The 22,616-nt window shown below is 43.2% G+C and overlaps 1 protein-coding gene across 1 annotated transcript; it reads right to left on the minus strand.

Annotated features, from left to right (window-relative positions):
* Positions 1–217: 217 nt before the first annotated feature.
* Positions 218–21,809, minus strand: LOC140381734 (NACHT, LRR and PYD domains-containing protein 12-like). The gene is made up of 8 exons (XM_072465855.1): positions 21,701–21,809; positions 12,150–13,977; positions 11,656–11,823; positions 7,916–8,083; positions 6,045–6,212; positions 4,777–4,944; positions 1,525–1,692; positions 218–389 (listed from the first exon to the last, which is right to left on the minus strand). Exons 1-8 carry the CDS (start codon positions 21,735–21,737, stop codon positions 218–220), a joined length of 2,877 nt encoding a protein of 958 aa, XP_072321956.1. The 5' UTR covers positions 21,738–21,809.
* Positions 21,810–22,616: the final 807 nt, after the last annotated feature.

The raw sequence follows: 22,616 nt of genomic DNA on the forward strand, positions 1-22,616 counted from the left end.
GGCAGTGTGGATCGTCCCGTAGAGCGGTCAGTCTCTCTGCTGAGGGTCCTGGATGGTTGTAGCTCAGGTCTAACTCTATTAAATGGGAGTGGGTGGAGCATAAAGCTGAGGCCAGAGTAGCCACGCCCCTTTCTGAGACCAGACATCCAGACAGCCTAAAGACACACAGCATTACACTCATGTGGACACTAGGGGCAGAGTGCATGATGGGAGTGTCTCACCTGAGAGTGTCCAGTCTGCAGGGGGCACTCTTCAGTCCATCACACAGCAGCTCCACTCCTGAGTCCTGGAGGTCATTTAGACTCAGGTCCAGGTGTGTGAGACTGGAGGAGCTGAGGACTGAGGCCAGAGGACCACAGCTGAGAGACGACAGGCCACAAGTCCTCAATCTGTGGAAAATAAATTGTTATTTATTCTGCCCAAAAACAGTAAATATTAGTATTGCAGTACAGTTGTCCCTCGCTATAACATGCTTCACATTTCACCACCTTGCTGTTTTTACAGATTTGTTAGTGTTTTTTTTTCTTTGTTTTTTTACAGCTCATTGTTTTCTGCATTCTGATTGGCTAAGGGACTGTAGACTATTGTCAATCTTGTACAGTAGCTACAGAATGCGTACAGCTTGCCAAATGTATCGCTGGCAGTGTGACTGAAATGCTCTTTGTAAGTTTTCTCCATTTAATGCCAGCAATGGCTGGTTTGAGAAATTTAAGAAACGCTTTGGACTTAAAGGAATTATAGATGATTTTTGGCGCGCAATCTGAGTCTCATTTCCTCGTGGCGTGGACAGCCGAGTAGTTCTCCACATGTCAATCATTCCCTGCGTGCTACTGCACACCTACAGGCTCGTTCCCAGAATAGCAGCACATTTCCCTGGCTGCACATGTGTGGTTGATATGCCGGAGTGTGTTTAGCGAGTTCCTTCATTTACAGTAGAAAATGACCTCAGAGAAAGACTGTGTTCGAGCTCAGAAGAGATGGAAATCTGTATCTGACGAGAGATGATGCGATCCGTCGCGCTAATAAACAAACACACATGTAGCAGTGAAGCTGTAGGTGCTTACGCACAAGGTTTGATGGGAAGCGGAAAACAACAGGAGGGTGGGGGGTGAGTGTGGTGAGTGTGCGCATGCTTATTTTTAAAAAATGGACTGACAGACGCTTGAGTTCTCAAATCGGCGAAAAATCCTCTATTATTCCTTTAAATCATCATCTGCGGATACCGCTGAAGCAAACGAAAAACGACAAATTAAAAGTGATCATCGAGGAAGAGGGAACACGGCTTTTGCAACTTTAAAACATTTATAATAATTGTTAAAACAAATAATGCTGACTACTTTACAGATTTTGCCTGGTGGGGGGTATTTTTTTAGAACGTAACTTCCATGATAATCGAGGGACAACTGTATTACCCAAACTTACTCCTAAAAAATAACTTTAAATGCAAATCAAGGTGAATAGAATGGAAATGTCAATAGACTAATAGACAAACCAACTGGAAGAGCAAAGTGAAGCTGATCCAACCTGAGAGTGTCCAGTCTGCAGGGGGCGCTCTTCAGTCCATCACACAGCAGCTTCACTCCTGAGTCCTGGAGGTCATTTAGACTCAGGTCCAGGTGTGTGAGACTGGAGAAGCTGAGGACTGAGGCCAGAGGACCACAGCTGAGAGACGACAGGCCACAAGTCCTCAATCTGTGGAAAATAAATTGTTATTTATTCTGCCCAAAAACAGTAAATATTAGTATTGCAGTTTGCCACAGTAAACAGATTAACAAACCCTCCAGCTCAGCTACCGTTAGAACTCATTTCCACATCCAAGTGTAATGAGTTTGCATTATTCTTTAATGACAAAGTTCAGGGCATTAAAAGTGCTATAAATCCCACAATGCAAAAAATTACCCTAAAACCACCAAGACACTTAGAGCTAACTCACTTTGCACCAGTAACTGACAAAACTGTCCATGAGATCATCAACAGTCTGAGTTCATCTACATGCTGCCTTGATGTGTTACCCACCAGATTTCTAAAGTCTGTGCTGAACAGTTTGTTAGCACCATTCACTCACATAGTTAACATGTCGCTTCAATCTGGAACATTCCCAATGTCTTTGAAAACTGCGGTCATAAAGCCTCTCCTAAAGAAGAGCAGTCTTGATGCCGCAGTACTGAGTCATTACCGGCCCATCTCTAATCTGCCATTTTTGGGCAAAGTCCTTGAAAAGGTTGTTTACCAACAGCTCACAGATTTCCTCTTAATAAACAACTCATTTGATGTTTTTCAGTCAGGTTTTAGACCTCATCACAGCACTGAGACTGCTCTTGTCAAGGTGACAAATGACATCCGCCTGAACACTGACACGGGCAAAGCCTCAGTCTTAATTCTGTTAGATCTGAGTGCTGCTTTTGACACTGTCGATCATGGGATCCTCTTACAGAGACTAGAGGACTGGGTGGGCATCACTGGCACTGCCCTAAACTGGTTAAGGTCCTATCTGGAAGACAGGAAGTACTTTGTTGAAATTGGTAGCTGTGTCTCAGACCACATGACCCTGAACTGTGGAGTGCCCCAAGGGTCAGTCCTGGGTCCCCTTCTGTTCAACCTCTACATGCTGCCGTTAGGTCAGTTGATACGCAGTGAAAATGTGTCCTATCACAATTATGCAGACGACACTCAGATCTATGTTTCACTATCGGCAGGTGACTATGGACCAGTAGATTCACTCTGTCACTGCATCCAACAGATCAGTTTGTGGATGCAAAACAACTTTCTCCAGCTGAACTCAGACAAGACTGAAATAATCGTTTTTGGCCCACAGAAACAAAGAGAAAGTGTTAGCGGTCACCTCCAGAGTCTCGCTCTAAAACCTACAAACCAAGTTAGAAATCTGGGGGTAATAATGGACTCAGACTTGAACTTTAATAGCCACGTCAAATCAATAACATCAGCAGCTTTTTACCATCTAAAAAACATTGCCAAAATCAAAAATTTAGTGTCAAAACCAGATTTAGAGAGACTTATCCATGCGTTTGTCTCCAGTAGATTAGACTACTGTAACGGCCTGCTCACTGGTCTCTCCAAACGAGTTGTAAAACAGCTGCAGTACATCCAGAACGCTGCTGCTCGGGTCCTGACTAGAACCAGGAAGTATGATCACATTAGTCCTGTTCTCAGGTCTCTGCACTGGCTCCCTGTGGCTCAGAGAATAGACTTTAAAGCAGCTCTGCTTGTGTACAAGTCTCTCCATGGCCTAGCACCAAAGTACATCTTGGATATGTTAGTGCCATATGAACCATCTCGGACTCTGAGGACCTCAGGGACCGGCCTCTTGCTGGTGCCCAGAGTCAGGACAAAACATGGGGAATCTGCGTTTCAGTTTTATGCAGCTAAAATCTGGAACAGTCTTCCTGAAGATGTGAGACAGGCTTCTACTCTGACAATGTTCAAATCTAAGCTAAAAACAGTTTTGTTTAGCTGCGCATATGACTGAAAGGATTTTTTCTTTGCACTCTTCTCTTTTGTTTGTGATTTTATTAGTTTAGAAAATCTGTTGGATTGATAATTTTTAATTTAGTTAATTTTATTGTATTTCTGTTTCTGTAATTTCTTTGTGATTTGAATGCATTTTTCCTGCTGTGAAGCACTTTGAATTGCCTTGTGTATGAAATGTGCTCTACAAATAAACTTGCCTTGCCTTGCCAGTACAGTTGTCCCTCGCTATAACATGCTTCACATTTCACCACCTTGCTGTTTTTACAGATTTGTTAGTGGGTTTTTTTGTTTGTTTTTTTACAGCTCATTGTTTTCTGCATTCTGATTGGCTAAGGGACTGTAGACTATTGTCAATCTTGTACAGTAGCTACAGAATGCGTACAGCTTGCCAAATGTATCGCTGGCAGTGTGACTGAAATGCTCTTTGTAAGTTTTCTCCATTTAATGCCAGCAATGGCTGGTTTGAGAAATTTAAGAAACGCTTTGGACTTAAAGGAATTATAGATGATTTTTGGCGCGCAATCTGAGTCTCATTTCCTTGTGGCGTGGACAGCCGAGTAGTTCTCTACATGTCAATCATTCCCTGCGTGCTACTGCACACCTACAGCCTCGTTCCCAGAATAGCAGCACATTTCCCTGGCTGCACATGTGTGGTTGATATGCCGGAGTGTGTTTAGCGAGTTCCTTCATTTACAGTAGAAAATGACCTCAGAGAAAGACTGTGTTCGAGCTCAGAAGAGATGGAAATCTGTATCTGACGAGAGATGATGCAATCCATCGCGCTAATAAACAAACACACAAGTAGCAGTGAAGCTGTAGGTGCTTACGCACAAGGTTTGATGGGAAGCGGAAAACAACAGGAGGGTGGGGGGTGAGTGTGGTGAGTGTGCGCATGCTTATTTTTAAAAAATGAACTGACAGACGCTTGAGTTCTCAAATCGGCGAAAAATCCTCTATTATTCCTTTAAATCCTCATCTGCGGATACCGCTGAAGCAAACGACAAATGACAAATTAAAAGTGATCATCGAGGAAGAGGGAACACGGCTTTTGCAACCTTAAAACATTTATAATAATTGTTAAAACAAATAATGCTGACTACTTTACAGATTTTGCCTGGTGGGGGTTATTTTTTTAGAACGTAACTCCCATGATAATCGAGGGACAACTGTATTACCCAAACTTACTCCTAAAAAATAACTTTAAATGCAAATCAAGGTGTATAGAATGGTAATGTCAATAGATTAATAGACAAACCAACTGGAAGAGCAAAGTGAAGCTGATCTAACCTGAGAGTGTCCAGTCTGCAGGGGGCGCTCTTCAGTCCATCACACAGCAGCTTCACTCCTGAGTCCTGCAGGTCATTTAGACTCAGGTCCAGGTGTGTGAGACTGGAGGAGCTGAGGACTGAGGCCAGAGGACCACAGCTGAGAGACGACAGGCCACAAGTCCTCAATCTGTGGAAAATAAATTGTTATTATTTCTGCCCAAAAACAGTAAATATTAGTATTGCAGTACAGTTGTCCCTCGCTATAACGTGCTTCACATTTCACCATTTTAGTGTTTTTTTAAATTTTTTTTACAGCTCATTGTTTTCTGCATTCTGATTGGCTAAGGGACTGTAGACTATTGTCAATCTTGTACAGTAGCTACAGAATGCGTCCAGCTTGCCAAATGTATCGCTGGCAGTGTGACTGAAATGCTGTTTGTAAGTTTTCTCCATTTAATGCCAGCAATGGCTGGTTTGAGGAATTTAAGAAACGCTTTGGACTTAAAGGAATTATAGATGATTTTTGGCGCGCAATCTGAGTCTCATTTCCTCGTGGCGTGGACAGCCGAGTAGTTCTCCACATGTCAATCATTCCCTGCGTGCTACTGCAAACCTACAGGCTCGTTCCCAGGATAGCAGCACATTTCCCTGGTTGCACATGTGTGGTTGATATGCCGGAGTGTGTTTAGCGAGTTCCTTCATTTACAGTAGAAAATGACCTCTGACCTTTGTTCGAGCTCAGAAGAGATGGAAATCTGTATCTGACGACAGATGATGCGATCCGTCGCGCTAATAAACAAACACACATGTAGCAGTGAAGCTGTAGGTGCTTACGCACAAGGTTTGATGGGAAGCGGAAAACAACAGGAGGGTGGGGGGTGAGTGTGGTGAGTGTGCGCATGCTTATTTTTAAAAAATGGACTGACAGATGCTTGAGTTCTCAAATAGGCGAAAAATCCTCTATTATTCCTTTAAATCCTCATCTGCGGATACCGCTGAAGCAAACGACAAACGACAAATTAAAAGTGATCATCGAGGAAGAGGGAACACGGCTTTTGCAACCTTAAAACATTTATAATAATTGTTAAAACAAATAATGCTGACTACTTTACAGATTTTGCCTGGTGAGGGTTATTTTTTTATTTATTTATTTATTATATTTATTTTAGTATTACCCAAACTTACTCCTAAAAAATAACTTTAAATGCAAATTAAGGCGAATAGAATGGAAATGTCAATAGACTAATAGACAAACCAACTGGAAGAGCAAAGTGAAGCTGATCTAACCTGAGAGTGTCCAGTCTGCAGGGGGCGCTCTTCAGTCCATCACACAGCAGCTTCACTCCTGAGTCCTGGAGGTCATTTAGACTCAGGTCCAGGTGTGTGAGACTGGAGGAGCTGAGGACTGAGGCCAGAGGACCACAGATGCTGTTTGTCAGGTTACAGCCGGACAGACTGAGGACAGAGAGGGATATAAGAGCACACTCACAGCTGATCGTGAACAAAGTGTCGACTGTGAGGTCCGTTTGGCTGATGTCAGTCTAATCTGTGCTTCTGTGACGCCGCTGGAGGAAGTGAACCAAAGCACACGAGAGTCTTATGTACGTCTTTTTTTAAAAGGGACTAACAGACACTTGAGTTCTCAAATCGGCGAAAAATCCTCTATTATTCCTTTAAAATTGTTCCTCTGCACGGAGAGGCCGCGTCTGTGGATACCACTGAAGCGGACGCGTATGTGAACAACAAATTCAAAGGGATCATCGTGGAAGAGAGAACACAGCTTTTGCAACCTTAAAACATTTCTAATAAGGCCACAGTTATTTTATTACTTGGTTTACGGATCTGCCGCACTTAGACTATTGAATTCTACAATATAAACAAAATAAATTATTATCTTTTTTATTTTTTATAAAGGTACCGCCGACAACGCAGAATAGCTTCAAATGAAATATAAAAAGCAGTTTGTTCTTTAGTTAATTTGGGTAAAGTCACATTCTATTTCCAGTTGTGTTGGTTGGTGAGTGGGGCGATAGAGGTTGATGTAAAAATTCCGAAAACTGTTGTTTATATCCTGTGGGTCTTGATTAATGTTTCCTGCAGAGTCTAAAATGGAGGGGATGATAAATGTTTCTTTTTTGTGTTGGAGTAGATTTGCCAAATATTTACTATTTAAAATTATTCCCTAAAACCAATCAAAACCTAATTCTTAATACCAGCATTTCTTCTGACTAAGTTGAGCCCAGGCACCGCCTGTGTAACCAAATGTGTCATTAATTGATTTTATATCTTTGTTTATTAAACCACACAAAACCATCCTGGTTTATAGAGCCTTTGTATTGATCTTTATAGAATTATAATTGTCGGTCAATGAATCGTGTACTCCCCTTCAGAGAATGAGACTGAGTAGATATTAATGTTTTGCTGAACAAGCTTCAGATGGTGCCCTTTTAAATATAAATATGAACATTAACTACCTAAAGTGCTACACGTGTTGTCCACGATGAAATGGCTAGTCCCAAAGAATATACATTCCATCTTGGTACAAATGTGTGAGCAAGAAACAAGTATAATTACCCTACAGTCTATAATGGAATCTTGAACTCCTGGAGAGGTAGAGGTGCAGGACATTCGGATGCTAATCGGGTCCTCAAGGAGAGTGAGCCAGGGACAGACAAAAACAAGGGGGAGACTAATAGCCCATTAAAGGGCTGATAGTAAACAAAAGGCTTGTTAGAAACAAAGAGGGTAAGTTTCTGTTGAAAGAAACTGCTTTTTTTACTTCAGGAGGGCCCGCCCGATGGGCTGGACTTACCACAGAATAGAATAAATATCTGAGTTCACAGCCTAAATTCACTTATTGACAATGACTCTTTGATGAGAGTCGAAACGTCTAGCTTTTTTCTAAACTGAGTCCAGATGACTACATCTAGACCTTTTTCTACAATGGAACACTCCTGGACGAATGAGGGATTACACCGACATAAAAACAAAGACCACATGACTACAACTGAATATTTTTCTACAAGGGACCATCTTCTTTATTACTTTCTTAATAAAAATAGAACTTTAAATGCAAGTTCTAAAGGTGAATAGAATAGAAATGTCAATTGACTAATAGACAAACCAACACTGTTGGAGCAAAGTGTAGCTGATCTAACCTGAGAGTCTCCAGTCTGCAGGGGGCGCTCTTCAGTCCATCACACAGCAGCTCCACTCCTGAGTCCTGGAGGTAATTTTGACTCAGGTCCAGGTGTGTGAGGCTGGAGGAGCTGAGGACTGAGGCCAGAGGACCACAGATGCTGTTTGTCAGGTTACAGCCGGACAGACTGAGGACAGAGAGGGATATTAGAGCACACTCACAGCTGATCGTGAACAAAGTGTCGACTGTGAGGTCCGTTTGGCTGATGTCAGTCTGATCTGTGCTTCTGTGACGCCGCCGGAGGAAGTGAATCAAAGCACACGAGAGTCTTATGTACGTCTTTTTTAAAAAGGGACTAACTGACACTTGAAAAATCGGCGAAAAATCCTCTATTGTTCCTTTAAAATTGTTCCTCTGCACGGAGAGGCCGCGTCTGTGGATAAAGACAAATTCAAAGTGATCATCGTGGAAGAGAGAACACAGCTTTTGCAACCTTAAAACATTTTTAATAAGGCCACAGTTATTTTATTACTTGGTTTACGGATCTGCCGCACTTAGACTATTGAATTCTACAATATAAACAAAATAAATTATTATCTTTTTTATTTTTTATAAAGGTACCGCCGACAACGCAGAATAGCTTCAAATGAAATATAAAAAGCAGTTTGTTCTTTAGTTAATTTGGGTAAAGTCACATTCTATTTCCAGTTGTGTTGGTTGGTGAGTGGGGCGATAGAGGTTGATGTAAAAATTCCGAAAACTGTTGTTTATATCCTGTGGGTCTTGATTAATGTTTCCTGCAGAGTCCAAAATGGAGGGGATGATAAATGTTTCTTTTTTGTGTTGGAGTAGATTTGCCAAATATTTATTATTTACTTTATTGCTGTATTGAAAACCATTATATTTCAGTTGTTGAATTTGGAATTGTGTTTTCTTCTGTATGATATTGTCAAGTTGAAGGGATATGTTGTGTGTGTTTTTGGTCATCAGTGTTAGATGCATGTGTGTTATATCTTGCATAGCATGTTTTCCATTCTTTTCCCTTGAGGTTGAGCTGAGAGGTAGTAATGGTGCTGAAGAATACAGACCTAAACAGACACTGAACAATGAGATTTTACACAAATTGACAGACAAAAAGACAGGACATAAACAGGCAACATGCAGAGAGTGGTACATTATGAGATTATGACAGAAAGAGAGAGAAAAACAACTTAGGGAGCAAGGAGAAAGAGACTGTATGTTAGTTAGTTCTGGGAGCTAGGAGGTGTAATTGAATATGGCATGATTGTGTGAGAAAGGTCAGAAAAGCCAGGGTGTAATTTCTGGGTTTCTGAATAATTGTCAGTTTATGTATAGTTTATAAACTGCCAAAACTGCACATATATTGTTTTTTCTGTGTTACTTTAGTATGGGCTAGACCTTTGTTTTATAAAAACAGAGAGGAGCAGGACAAGCAGGACAAAAGGGAAACTGAACAGAGAAGGCAGGGTGTTTCTATCCCTTATGTCTCAGGACTGTCTGAAAAAATGCAGAGATTTTTTAGACAATATGAAGTCTCTATTTATTTTAAACAAGACCTTTCGCCTGTAATGCCCACATTTCCCCAAGAGATGACACTGTTCCCTCTAAGCTGCGCCTGCGCAATTGCGCACTGCTCGCACATAAGATCAATGGCGCGCAGAAAATAAAATTCACCACAAACGGCCACTGGGGCAAATCAAGCACCTTGTAGATCTTGACGACAGTAGAAGCACTGTCCAGGGGACACGTCGTGTTCTCTAAATTATTAGTTCAAAACGTTGTGTGTTTTATTACAATCAGAATCATATTTACTGAGAAATTAGCCCTATTAGTCCCGCAGAGCGAACCGCGGCCCGAGGCGCAGCGTGGACCGCAGGCACGTTCAATAGACAACTGGCAAGCCACTATTGTGTAAATGAGACTTTCTTGGCCAGACCTGACTCACGAGTCATTATCTGGACCATATTTCTGTGTAAATATCTCATGTCACAACGTAACACTCACTCGATGAGTACGAGCTCAGGAACAGATGATCCTGATGTGAAGACACAGGTAAATCAGCCAGAACAGCGTCTTCAAGGACAGAGGGGACACTAGAGACAGCTGTGATTTGTTCTAAAGCGGGTCTAAAGCAGGACCGCGGGTGCGCCGCGTGCGCCATGAGACCCCCGGTTTAAAAGACGCATAAAAACTGTGTTTATTTCTGTGTAAATATGTCATGTTACAACGTGGGCACCTGTGGTTTATGACAGGTGCGACCCTGTTAGTTTAATCAATCATATCATCCAGAAATGGTCATGAAGTGGCACATTTTGGAGCAGTTGATGAGCATAAAGTCAAAGCAAGAAGCAAACGCAGCATCAACCTGAACAAAGTGTCCAACCACTGGAGACGTGAGAAGGACAGAAGAGCAAAAATGTAACATTAAAGTCAAAATGTTTACATATTCTGGTGACATTTATTAAGATTTTTTATTTATGGATATTAATCATTCCATGCTGTTACTACTAGATAATTTATGGGTAGAAGAAATGCTAATAAAAAAACGGTCCAACACTCTTAAACTTAACGACTTTTATGCTTCACTGAACGAAAGAAATCCTCCGGAGAACGTACAGAAGATGCTGGTCTTGTTTGGCTCGACCTACATATGTGAGACATTCAGTGTCATGAACATGAACAAACGTCACAGATCCAGCTTCACTGACCAACACCAAAGGATCCATCCTGAGAATTGCCACAACAAAACTTACACCAGACTTTGATGCAAAACAGGGAGATCAACAACACTGCTTTGTCCTGCTCTGTTTATTCAACTGAAATGTGATTAAATTAATCAATATTTAATGCGCATTTGGAAAACAATTTGTACATTGAGCCTTGCATTTGTTTGCTTTGTTACAAGTTACAGGTCAAATCTTGCGTGTAATTTATAGTCATTCATTAGTTCACACAAACACACCATCCATATTTTCCTGGCCCGGCCCCCAGGTCAAATTTTAGAACCCAATGTGGCCCTCGAGTCAAAAAGTTTGGGGACCACTGCTCTAATCACTCCTTTGAAGACGGTGAGGTAAAGGTTTGAATTAGGAGTTAAGGAAGCTATTTTTGTTAAAAAAGAAAGACATTCTTTAAACAGAAATGGAGGATTAAGCTTCAACTTGCCTATAGTCTATAATGGAATCTTGAACTCCTGGAGAGGTAGAGGTCCAGGACATTCGGATGCTAATCAGGTTCTCAGGGTGTGTGAGCCAGGGTCACAGAAAACAAGGGGGAGACTAATAGCCCATTAAAGGACTGATAGTAAACTTGTTAGAAACAAAGAGGGTAAGTTTCTGTTGAAACAAACAACTTTTTCTACCTCAGGAGGGCCCGCCCAATGGGCTGGATTTACCGCAGAATAGAATAAATATCTGAGTTCACAGCCTAAATTTGCTTATTGACAATGACTCTTGGAAGAGAGTCGAAATGTCTAGCTTTTTTCTAAATTGAGTCCAGATGACTACAACTGAACCTTTTTCTACAATGGAACACTCCTGGACGGATGAGGGATTACACCGACATAAAAACAAAGACCACATGACTACAACTGAATATTTTTCTACAAGGGACCAACTTCTTTATTAACTTCTTAATTAAAGAAACACATTAAATGCAAGTTCTAAAGGTAAATAGAATAGAGATGTGAATAGACTAATAGACAAACTAACACTGGAAGAGCAGTGTAGCTGATCTAACCTGAGAGTCTCCAGTCTGCAGGGGGCGCTCTTCAGTCCATCACACAGTAGCTCCACTCCCGAGTCCTGGAGGTCATTTAGACTCAGGTCCAGGTGTTTGAGACTGGAGGAGCTGAGGACTGAGGCCAGAGGACCACAGATGCTGTTTGTCAGGTTACAGCCGGAAAGACTGAGGACAGAGAGGGATATTAGACACTCACAATTGATCGTGAACAAAGTGTCGACTGTGAGGTCTGTTTGGCTGATGTCAGTCTGATCTGTGCTTCTGTGACGGCGTTGGAGGAAGTGCACCAAAGCACATGAGAGTCTTATGTAAGACTTTGTGTGGTTGAACTTTAGATTATATGGACTCGAGGACATGTTTAAGTACCAGTGTTTTCAAATGTTAGCTGGTCTTGTTGGACACATCACCCTGAAATGTTCTGCTGTTTGGATTTAATCTTCATTTTGAGTTGAGAGTTCTAACCACTCTGCCACAGTGTGGTCTGTACTCACATGGCTTTGGTGGAGGCCTTGATGACCGGCAGCAGATTCAGCAGAGCCTTCTCTGAGGGACAGTATTTCCTCAGGTCAAACTCCTCCAGGTCTGAGTCTGTGGACAGTAAGAAAAAGGCCAAAGCTGACCACTGAGCTGGAGACAGTTCATCTGCCTTCAGGCGTCCTTCTCTCAGGGTGTTTTGGATGTCCTGCACCAGACTGGGATCGTTCAGCTCGTTCAGACAGTGGAACAGGTTCAGGCTTCTCTCTGTAGACAGACCCTCATCATTGAGCTTCTGTTTGAGGTATTTTACTGTCTCTTGATTGGTCTGAGAGCCACTTCCTGTGTGAGACAGCAGACCCTTCAGCAGCCTCTGAATGGTCTGAGAGCCACTTCCTGTGTGAGTCAGCAGACCCTGCAGCAGACTCTGATTGGTCGGCAGAGACAGCCCCAGGAGTAAGCGCAGGAACAGGTCCAGGTGTCCGTTTGGACTTTGTAAGGCCTTGTTCACAGCAGAGCTGTAGAAAGTTTTTTTAGAGGAGTCTGGTGACAGCAGGTTCTTTCCAGAGCTGAAGAAAGTGTGATGGACGTGAAGAGCAGCCAGAAACTCCTGCACACTCAGATGGATGAAGCAGTAGACCTTGTCCTGGTAGAAGCCTGGCTCCTCTCTAAAGACCTGTGTGAACACTCCGGAGTACACTGAGGCCGCTGCAGCGTCCAGCCCACACTCGCTCAAGTCACTCTCGTAGAAGATCAGGTTTCCTTTCTGCAGCTGCTCAAAGGCCACTTTTCCCAGAGACTTTACCATCTCCCTGGTCTCTGGAGTCCAGGGAAGGTCTGCCCCAGATCGCTGGTGATACTTGATGTTCTTTACTTTGGCCTGCACTACCAGGAAGTGGACGTACATCTGTGTGAGAGTCTGGGGCAGCTCTGCTGGTTCCTCTGTTTGTTCCAGAAGCTTCTGTATAACTGTGGAGAGGATCCAGCAGAAGACCGGGATGTGGCACATGATGTGGAGGCTGCGGATGCTCTTGATGTGGGAGAGAACGAGTGTGACCTGCCGCTCGTCTCTGAACCTCTTCCTGAAGTACTCCTCCTTTTGCGGGTCAGCAAACCCTCGCACCTCTGTCACCATGGAGACGCAATCAGCAGGGATTTGATTGGACGCCGCGGGGCGCGTGGTTATCCAGAGGCGAGCGGAGGGAAGCAGGCTTCCCCTGATGAGGTTTACCAGCAGCACATTCACTGAGTTGGACTCTGTGGGGTCGCTCAAGACCCGGGTTTGGATGAAGTCCAGAGGAAGTCTGCATTCGTCCAGACCGTCAAAGATGAAGAGCACCTGGAGCTGTTGGAAGCTGCAGAGAGCTTTGGATGGACTGAAGAAGTAGTGCAGCAGCTCCACCAGGCTGAACCGTTTGTCTCTGAGCACATTGAGCTCTCTGAATGTGAACGGGAACAGCAGCTGGAGCTCCTCGTTGGTCCTGCCTTCAGCCCAGTCCAGACTGAACTTCTGAGTCAGCACTGTTTTCCCCACTCCAGCTACGCCCTTCGTCAGCACGACTCTGATTGGTCCCTTTGTCTGTGCACTCATTGGTTCTTCTCTGATTGGGAGTTTAAACATGTCTTCACACTTGATGGCGGTCTCTGCAGAGGCCAGTTTCCTGGACTTGGTGTCGATGTGTGTGACCTCATGTTGCTCTGTGGCCTCTCCCTCTGTGATGTACAGCTCTGTGAAGATCTGCTTTAGTTCAGAGGAGTTTCCTTCTTTAGCGATGCCCTCACACACACGGCTGAACTTCTGTACCAGACGAGTCTTCACTTCTCTCTGAACCTTAGAACACAGACCTGTAAAAAGAGAAATCTGTATCAGACGTGTAACTGGACACACTGGGTTAAACCCACTGTTACGGCCCCCATCTTCCCTGTTGTGTGTTTGACTGTAAATGTTCCCTTCCCAACATGGCTGTAATGGGGGACATGTTGGTTTCCTATTTCCTGTGGTTGATGGGCCAATCCAGTCTTCACCTGCAGCCCCTCCCAGTATTTAAGGACACGTGTTTCAGCTGCTCAAGGCCATTCATCTTCTCGTTCATCGCCTGACTTTGTGTTTGAGACATTTGTAGTTTGTTCGTTTGTTATGTGTCTCCTTTTAAGTTGTCACTTTGATTCTGTTCATGGGCCTTTGTTTTCTTTGGCCTGTGTGACTTGTATATTTTAGAAACACTTAACTTGTTTTTTTAGTCATGTATGTGTTTGTTCATTTACCTTTGCGTTCCTGTTTATTGAACAAACTTTATTTCACAATTGTTCGTCTTTGTTTTGTTACTTCTTTTACCCTCACAGCTGTAACACACACACTTTGAAACAGCAGAAACATTTGAATCCAGATAAGAGAGCTCTGGTTCACTTTCTGATCAGTGCAAGACAAGTCTTTATCAGCCAATACCAGCTGTTTCTAATTCCATAAGTACATTTAAGTAATAAATATGTTTGCAAAAGACTAGGGGTGCGCCAGAATATCAATATGGCGTGATATATATATCGTGATATTATTATTAAATATATCGTGATATTTTCTCCCGCGATTAATTATCGATACGTTCTCGTCAAGTATCGATCTTTGAACGTTGTAAAAGCCGCTATAAAGAGCTCTTTTCACCAATCCTATGTTGAGACACTTCCTTGGCGTTAGCTAGGGGCCGCACAAGGCGAGTTTGCCCGTGGGCGGAAGAAGAAGTCGTACACGGAGACGGAAATGGCAGCGTCAGATTAAGAAAGCAAAAGTGAGACGCGAGATGCACCAGCAACGTTTAAGTCCAAAGTATGGACTCACTTTGGCTTCTGTTACAGCACAGATGGTACAAAGCTCGAAAAGGGCTATGCAATATGCAATAACTGCGTTTCAAAAGTTTGGTACACAGGAAACACGACCAACAAGCACACAGCCCACTCTCGTGGCATCACCTACAGCTGTTTGAGAAAGCCCCTCAAAGCCCGGCGTGAATCGCTGTGTACATGTGTGGAACTCAAATGAAGAGTCGCTGTTTCATTGAGGGTAGTTTAATGATGGCTTTTCTTTACATCTTGTTTGCCAGAGGGTATATTATGCGGGGGGGTGTGGTCTTATATCACGCACACACAGAGGGTATATTATACCCACACCCAGAGGGTATATTATGCGGGGGGTGTGGTCTTATATCACACACACACAAAGGGTATATTATGAGGGGGTGTGTGGTCTCATATCACGCACACACAGAGGGTATGAGGGTGTGTGGTCTTATATCACACACAGAGGGTATATTATGCGGGTGTATGGTCTTATATCATGCACACACAGAGGGTACATTATGCGGGTGTGTGGTCTTATCTCACGCACACACAGAGGGTATATTATGAGGGGGTGTGTGGTCTTATCTCACGCACACACAGAGGGTATATTATGAGGGGGCGTGTGGTCTTATATCACGCACACACAGAGGGTATATTATGAGGGGGTGTGTGGTCTTATCTCACGCACACACAGAGCGTATATTATGAGGGGGTGTGTGGTCTTATATCACGCACACACTGCTATACTAGGGAGGCAAACGAACTGCTAATTTAAACTGTAAACTTATCAATACATTGATGGCGAACTCCGATATTATAAGGCAAGGCAAGGTTATTTGTAGAGCACCTTCCATACACAAGGCAATTCAAAGTGCTTCACACAGCAGGAAAAATGCATTCAAATCACAAAGAAATTACAGAAACAGAAATACAATAAAATTAACTAAATCAAACATTATTAATCCAACTGATTGTCTAAACTAATAAAATCACAAACAAAAGAGAAGAGTGCAAAGAAAAAATCCTTTCAGTCATATGCGCAGCTAGACAAAACTGTTTTTAGCTTAGATTTGAACATTGTCAGAGTAGAAGCCTGTCTCACATCTTCAGGAAGACTGTTCCAGATTTTAGCTGCATAAAACTGAAATGCAGATTCCCCATGTTTTGTCCTGACTCTGGCACCAGCAGGAGGCCTGTCCCTGAGGTCCTTAGAGTCCGAGATGGTTCATATGGCACTAACATATCCAAGATGTACTTTGGTGCTAGGCCATGGAGAGACTTGTACACAAGCAGAGCTGCTTTAAAGTCTATTCTCTGAGCCACAGGGAGCCAGTGCAGAGACCTGAGAACAGGACTAATGTGATGGTACTTCCTGGTTCTAGTCAGGACCCGAGCAGCAGCGTTCTGGATGTACTGCAGCTGTTTTACAACTCGTTTGGAGAGGCCAGTGAGCAGGCCGTTACAGTAGTCTAATCTACTGGAGACAAACGCATGGATAAGTCTCTCTAAATCTGGTTTTGACACTATATTTTTGATTTTGGCAATGTTTTTTAGATGGTAAAAAGCTGCTGATGTTATGATTTGACGTGGCTATTAAAGTTCAAGTCTGAGTCCATTATTACCCCCAGATTTCTAACTTGATTTGTAGGTTTTAGAGCGAGACTCTGGAGGTGACCGCTAACACTTTCTCTTTGTTTCTGTGGGCCAAAAACGATTATTTCAGTCTTGTCTGAGTTCAGCTGGAGAAAGTTGTTTTGCATCCACAAACTGATCTGTTGGGTGCAGTGACAGAGTGAATCTACTGGTCCATATTCACCTGCCGACAGTGAAACATAGATCTGAGTGTCGTCTGCATAATTGTGATAGGACACATTTTCACTGCGTATCAACTGACCTAACGGCAGCATGTAGAGGTTGAACAGAAGGGGACCCAGGACTGACCCTTGGGGCACTCCACAGGTCAGGGTCATGTGGTCTGAGACACAGCTACCAATTTCAACAAAGTACTTCCTGTCTTCCAGATAGGACCTTAACCAGTTTAGGGCAGTGCCAGTGATTGCCACCCAGTCCTCTAGTCTCTGTAAGAGGATCCCATGATCGACAGTGTCAAAAGCAGCACTCAGATCCAACAGAATTAAGACTGAGGCTTTGCCCGTGTCAGTGTTCAGGCGGATGTCATTTGTCACCTTGACAAGAGCAGTCTCAGTGCTGTGATGAGGTCTAAAACCTGACTGAAAAAACATCAAATGAGTTGTTTATTAAGAGAAAATCCGTGAGCTGTTGGTAAACAACCTTTTCAAGGACTTTGCCGCAAAATGGCAGATTAGAGATGGGCCGGTAATTACTCAGTACTGCGGCATCAAGACTGCTCTTCTTTTCAAAGACATTGGGAATGTTCCAGATTGAAGCGACATGTTAACTATGTGAGTGAGTGGTGCTAACAAACTGTTCAGCACAGACTTTAGAAATCTGGTGGGTAAAACATCGAGGCAGCATGTAGATGAACTCAGACTGGTGATGATCTCATGGACAGTTGTGTCAGTTACAGGTGCAAAGTGAGTCAGCTCTAAGTGTCTTGGTGGTTTTAGGGTAATTTTTTGCATTGTGGGATTTATAGCATTTTTAATGCCCTGAACTTTGTCATTAAATAATGCAAACTCATTACACTTGGATGTGGAAATGAGTTCTAACGGCAGCTGAGCTGGAGGGTTTGTTAATCTGTTTACTGTGGCAAACAGGACACGCGAGTTGTTACTGCAGCTTCCAATTATTTCAGAGAAATAGCTTTCCCTAGTTCTACATAAGATTAGGTTGTACATGTTCAGCTTCTCTTTGTAAATCTCTTTTTGAACCTGGAGCTTTGACTTGCGCCATTTCCGTTCGGCCCTGCGGCACTCCCTTTTCTGTGCCCTGACCGAATCATCATTTCTCCATGGCGTCTTCTGCTTGTTTTTAACCATTTTAGCCTTCATAGGGGCGGTGGTGTCCAGAACATTCAAAACACTAGATGTAACAGAGTTCAACAAATCATTTACATTAGAACATGAGACATTTTCAAAGTTTATCATTTCCATAAACAGTGCACCTGTGCCATCACTTATGTGTCTCCTCTGAACAACTGCAGGACCAACCGGTGGTTTGGGAGAAACAGACAGGTCAAAGAAGACACAGAAATGATCAGACAGAGCAACATCGATCACATTAACATTTGAAATATTTGCCCCCTTTGTAATTATGAGATCTAGAGTGTGTCCTTTGCTGTGGGTGGGGCCTCTCACATGCTGAGTAAGACTGAAGGTTTCAAGGACAGCATCAAGCTCTTTAGCGTTTCTGTCACAAACATTATCAACATGCACATTGAAATCACCTGTAATGACCAAACCATCAAAGTCTGTGCATACAACTGAAAGCATCTCAGTAAAATCATCAATAAAACTTTGGCAGTGCTGGGGAGGCTTGTATAAAACAATGAAGAGAATGGATGGAGACTGTTTTAGCTCCATTTTAAAGGATACATACTCAAATGATGAAAACACCCCAAAAGACAACCTGCGGGTAATTATTTCATCTCTAAAGACAGCACAGACTCCACCCCCTTTTTTGTTTTCTCGTGTTTCAGATTCAAACTTAAAGTTGGGTGGAGCAGATTCTATCAGAACTACATTCCCTGTGTTTTTGTCAAGCCATGTTTCAGTTAAAAACATAAAATCAAGATTATAAGGAGAAATAAAATTATTAATTAAGAGTGATTTGTTACATAAGGATCTGACATTTAGCACAGCAAGTTTCAGACTAGTTTCTGTGGGACTGGGCTTTATCTTTTCACAGGGAATATGAATCACATTTCTCAGATTGGGCCTGACTCGCATTTTGTTTTTCCATCTGTGTGATGATGTGACTACAGAAATAGCACTAGGGGGGGCTCTTTTTACATAGGGCCCCGGGTTGGTTTGATTTTTAATATGACAATAAGTTCCGGCAACGCTGAGACCCAGTGCATCCTAGCTATGGGAGATACCAGGTGAAAGGCGAGGTTGGATGGGTGGTGGGGCTTTTGTAGCCAAGGAGAGTTTGGGACCAGGTGAGAGGCAAGGGGGGATGGGTGGTGGGGCTTTTGTTGGTGTAGTCGGCTTGTGCAGGGAAGAGTTGATAAGTATTGACATAGCCCTTGATCTTGCTATATTGGGCGTGAGTGGAGCCATCTTAATGCCTGATTTGATCAGACTTTCAAAAATGGCAGGAGAATGATGAATCTTTAGTGGGAGTAGATGTTGCAGGGGGAACCCAGGGATGGTCTGAAGGCAGGGGCAATGACAGGGATGTTGTTGGGCCTGTCACAGATGGGTCCAAGGCCTTTGAAAATTGTTCCTTTGCTGGAGGCGGTGGAGGTGAATGTGGAGCAGCTGGAGCTGAATCCTTTGCTGGTGGCGGTGGAGCAGCTGCTGATGAATCCTTTGGTGGAGGCTGAGGTTGTGGTGCTGTTGATGTTGAAACATTGGCTCGGTCTCTGGCTGATGGAGCAGGAATTCTTCTCTCATTCCTCTTTCCTCTAACTATCTGCTCAGGACCCTGTCCAGGCCCAGTCCAATGCCTCAGAGCGTGGAGCAGGTTCTCTGTCAGCACCCTCACTCCACCTCTGCATAGGTGGGGGCCATTTCTCTTAAACAGGTCCTCTCGTTTCCAGAATAGATAGAAGTTCTTAATGTAGTGTAGTCCTCTCGGGGCACACTCTTTGGACAGCCATATGTTCAGCTGAAGAAGCCGGCTAAACTTGTTTATCCTCCTGTCGATGTTTGGAAGAGGTCCACTTATGAATGTTTTGAGTTCCATTTTATCAAGCACGTCGAATAACTTCAAGAAGTCTTTTTTCAAAACTTCAGTCTGTTCCCGCCGCATGTCCACTGCACCCACGTGCACAATCAGCTGTTTAGCTCCTCCATGCTTAGCCATAATATTTGGAAGGAGTGACGTTCTCTCAGAAACAGTGGCGCTTGGAAAAGAATGTGTGTTTATCTTTTCATGCGTCACGTGACTTATCGCTCCGTCTCCAATCAAAACAATCCGTATGACCTTGGCTTGTGGCACAGTTCCTCCTTGCTGTATTTTGGCCACGTCATCTTTCCTTTTTTCATTTAATTCCATCTCTGAAAGTGGTAAAAATCTGTTTGTGAGCTGTATTTTAGGTGACTTCACGTTATCTTTGTATCGTTTAGGCTTTGTTCCAAGTTTGTTCCAAGAAACAGCCTGGTCTTTCTGGTTTTTAGACAGTTTTGGAAACGACACAGAGTCACTGCGGTTTAGGTTGAAAGTAGCAGTTTTCCTTGTAAAAAGTGTGCTCTTCTTACCATCGGTTGACACAGGAATTGTATCGTGAACAACTTTTTCAGATTCCAAAACAAATATCCGTGTTTTCAGCTCATTAATTTCTTGTGGATATTTCCGACAGCGTTCACAGTCTTTCTCCCTTCTTCTCCCGGACATGTCGCTGGCGTCAGATATGTCGTTAAAACTGGAAAAATGTTCTTAAAATCCTTGGTTTACTTGAAAAAGTCTAAAGCAAAAATGTTTGGAAGACAAAAACTGATTAAAAAGCAAAATAAATAAGGAAAGCAGCGATAGCAAGCGGAGCGAGCGAAAAAGCGTGTGCACTCTTCGGAAGCAGGAAGCACTTGATCCATGATTCCGACGCACCAAACTCTTCTCTCTCTCTCCTCTCGGACCTTGCACACAGCCCTCAGCGGTGCTCTAGGCTCTGCCCCTTAAAGGGCCAGCATGACAGTTTCTTATGGAGCCTTCTTAACATATGATATATATTGAGAGTTATTATAGACAATATATCGATAATTGCAGTATTGCTGCAGTATCGCCATATCGCGATATTATCGTATCGTGAGCCATGTATCGTGTATCATATCGTGAGGTACCCAGCGATTCCCAGCCCTACAATAGACTAGTTCAGTCAGTAAAAAAGTGTGTAGATTTGTGCTTTAGCAGCACATCTTCCTTGTGCCTGTCCCTAAAAAACCTGGATCATCTGAACTGAAAGATTTTCACCCAAAAGCACTTTCCTTCGTTTTATGGAAGTGTTTGGAGCAAACTGTGAGTAAAAACATCATGTCCTCTGTATCCAACTGTTTGGACATCTAACAGTTGCATATGAAAGTCAGAAGTACAGAAGATGCAGCCATCACTCTATATAACACTTGAGCAAAGCACCTTCAGGCCCCTGACCATTATGCTAGAATCCTCTTTGTGGACTTGACATCAGCTTTCAGTTCTATGCATGTACATATTTTACTGAACAGGTTTATGGACCTCGTGTTAATGGAGACATTATCAAATGGGTCAGAGACTTTTTGTCCAATTGTCCCAAAGAGTGACTATTGGTGCTGATATTTCAGAAATTACTCTTGAATAAAGGTTCTCTGCAAGGCACACTTTTATCTCCATTGCTTTTTATATTTATACAAATGGATATCATATTTCCACATATGTGAACAATAAAGTTTTCACTTCTCTCAAAGCCTCTACGCCGCGTTTGAACCTCTCTTTATCTCATGCTTTGGCTTTGGATCATGTCAGACGCTTTATGACCTGGAAATATCAGATTGTGGCTCTTGACAAATCTAGTGCTGTGCAGCGATAAACAGGAAACAGCTGTTGCTAACGTGCTTTGCTAGCTTTGTGTTGCTAAGGCTCAACATAGTCGTTAGCATCAGTGGAAACGTGGCTTTACTGTTCTGCAGACGCTGGACCAGCTGCTCCTGGTCCATCCTCCTCAGGAAGTCCAAGATGATGTTCAGAACCGCCTCTCTGCTCGGCTCCTCCTCCTCACTCTCAGAGCATTCTGGGTAATCTGAGGCCAGGAGCCTGTGGAGCCTCTGCAGCTGCTGTTTGACATAATCCAGGACCTGCTCCTCCAGACGCTGAAACACAGAGAACACAGAGGAGCAGGTCAGGCCCTGGGATCCACTCTGCAGGTGGAATCTCCTCTAGATGTTTCTGACCATGTGACGCTTTTGGTACAAACCTTGAAAACAGAGTCCAGGTCACAGTCTCCTCTGGGGCCCTCTGCGCTCTCCTCTCTGTGGGACAAACAAACCAATGATACAACATTACACTCTGTCCACTGCAGAACATCAGAGCCAAAAACCCTCGACAGGTGCGACAGGTGCAGAGTAAAAAATACACTGATAAAAACGTCTTTAAAGAAACAGGATTTGGAGAAGTTTCTTGAGGGACTTACTCTGAATCTGGTCGTGGTTCTTTAAACGCTGGAGGTAGATTTTTGGAGTGGTCACTCTTTAAGGACAGGTGGCTCTGTCTGGACCTGGAAACATCAGCTCAGTCACAGAATAGACGACAGAAGGTTCTAACCATCCAGTCCATGCACCAGAGCTTCTCAAACTGTTTCTGCTGCGATCCCTTTTGGGGATTGTTCACGGCCCCCACAGCCTCCACAGATTATAAACTGATCAAATAAAACACATGCACTTTTACTATAAATGCCCAAATTAACCTAAAATACACCACAATAATGAGAGTTTCATATAAATTACATTCATTTGTAGTAAAAGTGTCACTGTCTCTCCTCCACTCTCTCTCTCTTATGGTTATAGGAACTCTGAACTGCACATGAGAAGGTTCTGGGG

The sequence above is a fragment of the Eucyclogobius newberryi genome, unplaced genomic scaffold, assembly GCF_026437365.1.
Source record: "Eucyclogobius newberryi isolate DKJ021-1_F unplaced genomic scaffold, fEucNew1.0.hap1 SCAF_5, whole genome shotgun sequence".
Classification (NCBI taxonomy): domain Eukaryota; kingdom Metazoa; phylum Chordata; class Actinopteri; order Gobiiformes; family Gobiidae; genus Eucyclogobius; species Eucyclogobius newberryi.